The sequence below is a fragment of the Macrosteles quadrilineatus genome, unplaced genomic scaffold, assembly GCF_028750875.1.
Source record: "Macrosteles quadrilineatus isolate MER2022 unplaced genomic scaffold, UCM_ALF_1.0 Scaffold_8__2_contigs__length_117827958, whole genome shotgun sequence".
Taxonomy (NCBI): domain Eukaryota; kingdom Metazoa; phylum Arthropoda; class Insecta; order Hemiptera; family Cicadellidae; genus Macrosteles; species Macrosteles quadrilineatus.
The window spans coordinates 65,042,427-65,049,754 of NW_026542601.1; the positions used below are offsets into that span (position 1 = coordinate 65,042,427).

The window sequence follows — 7,328 nt, forward strand, 5'->3', positions numbered from 1 at the left end:
TCAACTTATTAATGACGCTGCAAAGAATTTAAAACCACACGAAATAAAATTCAAAGATCACCCTCAAGAAAGAAAATCGAAGCAATCTTCCTCTTTGACAAAAACTTACGAAGCAACCAACAAATAGAAGTTAGAAGTGGTTGCTATTTGAGTTCTAGTTCTAAAATGGATTCATTCCGGTATGTTTTTTCCTTCGTGATGGCATTATTAAATGTTATTCTTAGGTTGTCGGTTACTCATCACTAAAATAAATTAATCACAATTTACTAAAAAATGTCGAGGTATATTTCAAGTTTACATCAAAACTCATCTTCATTCTTTTTAGTGATGAGTAACCGACAACCTAAGAATAACATTCTAAAATGGAGTAATTGTGAAGTTACATATACTATACTTCGAACACCAGCCTAAAAGCAGATTTGAAAAAGTTTCTAAAATGCAGATAGCATAGGAGCATTATAATCAATGATAGCAGACAGATCACAGAACCAGAAGCAGACTGCGAGCAGACTAAATAAAAGGTGAAAGGAAAAGTCATAACATGTATATTGTATTGTATACGTACAGTGTCCTAACCTAACACAAACGAAAATAAAAGTTAACATTTTTATTTTACTAATTAAATCTTTGCTGGTGGTAGTATCGCAGTACAATGATTTTTCAAATATTTAATAATATAAATGAGAACTATTTCTGAAATATTTAAGGTAGGATATTTTGAAGATTGTACGTTTATGAATAAGATAAATAAATGAACTCTAACCTATGTCGTTAACCTGAACTACTTAAGATTTTCTATGAAGGATGTTTTGGTGATCAAAACCAATTTATTAATTGATCAACACACATAACATCAAATTTATTAAAATAGCATAAGATCGGATAAAAGTATAAGTTACAGTTAGTAGGCCCCTAACTTAAATGCAAATCGGGCAAGATTTGTCATCGGGTAAGATGGTTCTTTTTGTGAAATTTCCCCAAGTTTAGCTAATGTAATCCTAGAAAATTGCATACTTTTGATTATCTGTCCCTTATCATTCTTTTTGTTTAAAGGAAAAGGGGACGTCTGAACATTTATACATTGTTGGAACCTAGGCCTAGCATAATTTTTAGTGTGACGAGGTAAGTTAATGACGTTACATAAACAGGGTACACTTCCATATCTGTTGGCACAAACAACCGAATGAAAATATCGATCGATAACCAAACGATATATCGAATTAAACAATTGAATAATCAATATTACTCATTTGGTTGTTTGTGCCAACAGATATGGAAGTGTACCCCATAAACACTTCACCTGTAAATTTTAAGGTGTAAGACAACAGAGTCAAAATTTTTCAAACGACCTAACTTGCATTTATTTATTATCCTTGTCAATAAGTCATTTATTGAGCCAAACTGACAATACTTGCATTAGCCAAGCCAATACAAAAAAAAAAAAATAATAATAATAATTTAGTAGGCTAGGCTACATCTTAATAAAAAAAAAATTCCTTACTGAAAAAAACTATATAGGCTAACTAAATAACTAAACATGGTCATTGACTTAGTGAATGACCACTAAAGTAGGTATTCACGGACGCTGTAAAATGATATGTCTAACAACATGGACTTTAGGCCTTTTCTAAACTTTTTTGGATCTTGTTCGGCCTTCAGTTGAGGTGGAAGCCTATTAAATAGTTTTATGGAATTGCAATGAAAGTTTCTTTGAAAGAAAGAAGTGGAATGCCGGGGAATTGGTGGTAGATTTAAGTATTGCGCGATGGATACCTGGAATTTTTTTCAGATGAGAAAAAGGAAGGTTGTGTATTGAAGAATAAATCTAGTTTCAAATGTGTTCTCTGAATTGTCCCACTAAAGTTCGTCCGCTTAGAGAGCGACCTCCTCTAGCATTGGTTAGCATTAGCGCGCAGGTCGCTTTCTAAGCGGCTGAACTATAGCAACATCTAAGATATGTATAAAGCTAAAGCATCTCAAACGTTTGAGAAAACTGTTAACTGCACTTGAATGAAGTTCTTCGAATGTGAAACTTCCCACACAAACCTGAATTTAAATGGCCATATTCATTCACATTTAAAATGCAGATTTGTTTTATAGTTTGTTTAACTTTTTCTGAGTATGTTTACATTACAATAAATTTATTGATTCTGTCATAAAAATTGTAATGCAAATAAGTTACACAAGAGATTTTCATTGTAATAAGCAATAAGTACAATTTAGATTTGCCTATAGCCTACATTTGCATGGGGTGTGTAACAGTATTTTACAGTAGGCCTAGGTTTAAATACCGTACCTTATAAATCCGACATACAGCTTAATTTTATAGAAGGTCGTTTACATGTTTCGGTTTGTATCCGCCATTGTCAAAACATCACAGTTGGATGGCATGTGTGTATACACATCGCTTATGTGTGTATGTGTATGTACTTTTAGTAGCAAACAATGAAAAAGATTTCACCATCCAACTGCGATGTTTTGACAATGGCGGATACAAGCAGAAACATGTAAACGACCTTCTATAAAATTAAGCTGTATGTCGGATATATAAGGTACTAACTGGCCCGACAGAAGTCGTCCTGTCCCAATGTGGTTTTATGTCAAATGCTTGTTCATTTTCAAGATCCTGGTTGAAGTTCGTTCGCTACGCTCACTCACCTTTAGGTTGGAGCTCGTTCGCTGCGCTCACTTGCCTTCAGGTTAGCTCGTTCGCTACGCTAACTCGCCTCCAGGTTGAAGTTTGTTCGCTACGCTCACTCACCTTTTGGTTGCAAATTAGCTGTTGTCATAAATAAAAAAAAAAAAAATAATAATCGTGCTGCACCCTGTTGGTAAACTTATTAACTTTTTAATGCTATTGAACATCACAGAATCAAATTGCTTAGTTGTTCCAGCTGTTAAGATTCTTTAATTCCATTTAAATAAGAGTACTCATAAGGTTAACATGGGAAACCCCAGAGCCACTGGGGCGGAGCCCTTTTGACGGATCTGCACCAAACTTCACACAAACCATCCTTGAATAATGCCTAATAATGCCTGAAAGTGTCATTACAATTAATCTGTCTAGCGGTTTCGGAGTCCATAAAGGACAAACAAACATACATTGGATTTTATATAAAATATATAGATGTAAACCTATTTATCATATTGAATATAACAGCTCAGGAGCTAGAATGGAAATTAATTTTATTTTATACAGTAGATTTAGACAACCATTAATATTCTCTTAAATATTTTTGCCCCATTGTAAAGTACGGGCAGAATTATGATGAGAATGCAATTTTATAAACTGTCCTTATTTGTTTCAGCTATGGGTGTCAGAGGACTTACAACATACATTAAAACCAATGAAAAGAAGTTTTTAAAACTCCACAAGCTACACAATTGCACTATTTTGTTGGATGGAAATAGCATTGCTGCTAATTTATTCATTTGGAGCAGCATTGAGTCTGCCTTTGGTGGAGACTACGACAAGTTTGCTAAATATGTCAAAGAGTTCTTTAAACTTCTACAGAAGTGCAAGATAAAACCTTTTGTGTTGTTTGACGGAGGTTATGAACAAAGAAAATTAAAGACTGTATACTCTCGATTAAGAGAAAAGTTTAGAACAGCATGCCAAGCACAACCATTTACTGGTTCCTTGAACTTCCCTCTGTTCATGAGAATTGTTTTCCGAGAAGTAATGGTTGAATTGAATATCCCATTTGCACAAAGTGATTTTGAAGCAGACGATGAATTAGCTGCTTTGGCCAGGCAACTGAAATGTCCTGTCCTGAGTTACGATTCTGACTTCTACATTTATGATATCCTCTACATTCCTCTACCCTCACTTAATCTTATTCCTGTAGAATTCAACAAAAGTGACTGTCAAGATGTTGGACCAAAATATTACCTAGAATGCAAAATATATAGTGTTGATGTGTTTATTGAAAGTTTTGGTGGGCTTGATAGAAATATGCTGCCTCTTTTAGCTGCCCTTCTTGGAAATGATTACATCAAGCGTTCGGTTTTCAAAAAGTTCTATACCAACCTGAAAATTCCCAAGGGCAAAACAAACCATCTCCAAAGAAGGATTAAAGCGGTGATTGAATGGTTGAGACATGAAACATTCGAAACTGCCGTACACAAGGTAAAGGAAAATACAAACTGAAAACATTTTATCACCTAAATGGTTTTTATCTATATCATTTTTGCCTGACTGTCTTTCTGGGCAGCCCAGATATTAGCTTATAAGTTTTTACGTAGGATATCCACTTGACGATTACCTTGAGTCATGACTATAGTTCTGGACAGTGGTATCAGATCAAATGTTACTGTAAGCTGGGTGTTGTTCATTAGTGTGGTGGTCGGCCATTTGTTACTGCTGCTGGACTGAGTTCAAATTAAATGGGACTAGGAGCCCCTAACAAGTAATTTTCTTTAACACCTTACCTTTGCTGTGGTTGCGGATGGCCAGCCGCTGCAGGGAATGGGAGCAGCGGAGCAGCCAATGGCTTAGGACATGGACCAAACCATTGGTTCCACAAATAGCTTGACCACAACTCTATAGCTCTTCCGGCTGAAGTAAACAAACAGAATCATCAATGCCAAATAGGTAGCCTACCTAATAAATCCTAGAATGTCTTGCTCCACTCCATGTGTTTGAGCCGTGCTATACACTATATCTTTTTAGAAGTACTTTGGGATCACAATTTTAAAAACTTGCATGGTTTTACCAAATAACAATTCAATAAAAAAATATTCCTGAAAATGATGAAATGAAACGTATCAAAAACATTAAACTTAATAGTTAAATAAGTTTCTTTATTAATTTGTCAAAACATCCTGGGTTAGGATTGTCAGAAGATACATTTTGTATCCTCTCGATTGAACTTCGATCAAAGAACATTTTGTTAAATAAAATGCACAATTCAATGGATTGCAGATTGTCTGTGACAACCTGGAATGCATGTTTTCTTAAGATAATCTCAACTTTAACATTATTAAGCATAATAAACATTCTCTATCTCTGTCTACTTTTTAAACTATCTGCTAATATAGACAAAGATACATTCAGAATTAGGCTACTGTATATTTAAAGTGATGTTTCTGAAAACTGTGGTTATATTAATAAAAATTAAAAATCAATTCTTTACAGATACTGTGCCGTATGAGGAAAAACCACAGAAGATTTGTCAAAAGGCAACTAAAGAGAATTGTCCAGGGTTATGTTCAGTGTGAGAGCATATTAAGCGAATATCTGGGACTAGAACTTTACACAAAGAGCACAGAAAGTTTCAGTGTGTTGCCAAACTCAAGTCTCAGTAAAGTTGATTCGTCAATGGTCAACATTATAGAGCGTATAAATGTGGACTCCATAGAGGAAGAAACTCTGGCTGATGTGGACAATAATGATGTATCCTCGTCAAGCGAAGAAGATTCCTGTGAAGAATCTGATGCAGACGATAGTCCCGAAGGTGATTACAACACAGCCAACCTTATCAAAAACGACAGTGTAAATGAAGTCTGTAGCTCAGTAACAATTTGCAATGGCAACAATACCAATGTTCCATATTGGTTACTCGATTTTGCAAGAAAAGGGAAAATCCAGTCTTGTGTTTTTGATATTTTGACTCTGCAGCAATATTTTTTCCTACCTCAAGTTGAGGACTTTACTCTTCCTCCTTCTCACCTTATCAGCTTGAAACTTCTGAATGCGATTGTAGGGCTGTTACAAGGAGAAAATGGAAATCTAGTCAAGTATTGGACAAGAAATGGTTCTCAGTTGTGTTCATACAACTTGGAGCCTATTACTGCAACTCCCACTTCACAGTTTCCTCAGTGTGAAAGAATCCCTGATATAAGTCAGGACATTCGCAAAGCGTTGATCTTGGAAGTTGCAGAAGCTGATTTAGATTTAACCTCAGTACCTGAAGATTGGCATTTGTTTCTTATTGCCCTTGTGTTTTGGTTAAAAAACATGAAACAGCCTGCACCATCGGAAGCTTACTTGCATACCATGGTCATGTGTTTGGTAGGAATTTATACGGTAGATAGTTCCATCGGAGTGTATAGAAATAGGCAGACGTTCATGCGCAAGTACAGAAACTTTTTGAATAAAGTTGTTGAAGCGAGAAGTAGAGAGAAACAAAAATTGAAAGATAGTAATGAGGAGAGTGAAATAGAAAACGAGATTGAAAGTTCAGATCTTAGCAATCAGTTGAAGAGCGTTTCTAGCGAAGACTGTGTTTTAATAATTGAAACTATTCTGCCTTATCATCATGTTAGTGAACAAGTTAAAATGAAACCAAAACTGTTTTGTTTATCAACAGTTCATGCCTTCGCTCAATTTCAAAGTAGTTTGCTTCACCTGATGATTTTAAATTCTATACTGGGATATCCTTTGAAAGATAGTTTTGTATCAAAACTATTTTCTGGGACTTTTGTCTACAATGTCTTCCAAAATTTTTCCAAACGCAACAACATTGGGTTGTATGTAGAGACACTACTCAGAACTTCTCCTTCTCTACTTAAACTGTACAAGAGTTTAGTTTGTTATCTACAAAAATACTTGAACAGTGTTGCTCTTATTGAAAATCCCACTAAAAGTCGTAGGAAAAAGAAGAAAGACAACAAAAGACTAAAATTAGAACAATCTCACGAAAGACGACCAGAAGAGGAAGAAAGCAGTGAAATGTTTATTGACGACAACAACAGATTTTCAGGACTCTGTCTTGAGGAAACATAATTTGTTAAGGCTACCTATTCATAGCCTGCAAGAAAACATAATTTATATTTTACTCAATAAGATAAGTCCCTGTCTTGCATTTTAATACAAAGATGTCTACATCTTTTTATATCAAGTAAAACATATGTACTTATGAGGCTAGTTTTAAAATATAACAACTCAAAAATGAATTAATAGGAAAAAATTTACAGTAATTCTGAAACCATCATAATCATTAATTAATTAACTATTAAACCATTATACTGTACCTACAACATTTGTATTATACCAAGGCCACACTAAAAAACACGCCGTAATGCTCCTCAAGCATGACGTCACGATAGAAGACGGCAATGACGTAATGTTTGCCGTTTTTGATCAGCTGCTTGTTTTAATCTTTGCTTGGAAAATAAATAAATACCTCATTGCCGCCTTCTATCGTGACGTCACGCTTGACGAGCATTACGGCCTGTTATTTTTAGTGTGGCCTTGATTATACCCATATAAAGTGATGTAGCAATAGAATTAAATATTTATTTAATCTTATATTGTTATGATTAATTTTTGAAATAAATAAATACTTTCTGTATAGAATTTTGTTAAAAAAGCTACCTTATAAATT

At 34.6% G+C, this 7,328-nt stretch overlaps 1 protein-coding gene across 4 annotated transcripts; it reads left to right on the forward strand.

Annotated features, from left to right (window-relative positions):
• The first annotated feature begins 190 nt into the window (after positions 1 to 190).
• Positions 191 to 7,285, forward strand: LOC129001566 (protein asteroid-like). 4 transcript variants are annotated; one of them, XM_054428902.1, is made up of 5 exons: positions 191 to 281; positions 380 to 521; positions 1,054 to 1,122; positions 3,309 to 4,129; positions 5,138 to 7,285. In XM_054428902.1, exons 4-5 carry the CDS (start codon positions 3,311 to 3,313, stop codon positions 6,725 to 6,727), a joined length of 2,409 nt encoding a protein of 802 aa, XP_054284877.1. In that variant the 5' UTR covers positions 191 to 281; positions 380 to 521; positions 1,054 to 1,122; positions 3,309 to 3,310; the 3' UTR covers positions 6,728 to 7,285. The 4 variants fall into 4 exon arrangements, with proteins under 4 accessions (XP_054284877.1, XP_054284878.1, XP_054284875.1 ...); XM_054428900.1 differs by lacking the exons at positions 191 to 281; positions 380 to 521 and adding an exon at positions 567 to 707; XM_054428903.1 differs by lacking the exons at positions 191 to 281; positions 1,054 to 1,122 and having other exon boundaries at positions 368 to 521.
• Positions 7,286 to 7,328: the final 43 nt, after the last annotated feature.

Coding starts and splice junctions, on each gene's coding strand:
- LOC129001566 (XM_054428902.1), top strand. CDS start 3,311: ATGGGTGTCAGAGGACTTACAACATACATTAAAACCAATGAAAAGAAG. Junction 4,130..5,137: donor TCGAAACTGCCGTACACAAG/GTAAAGGAAAAT, acceptor AATTCTTTACAG/ATACTGTGCCGTATGAGGAA.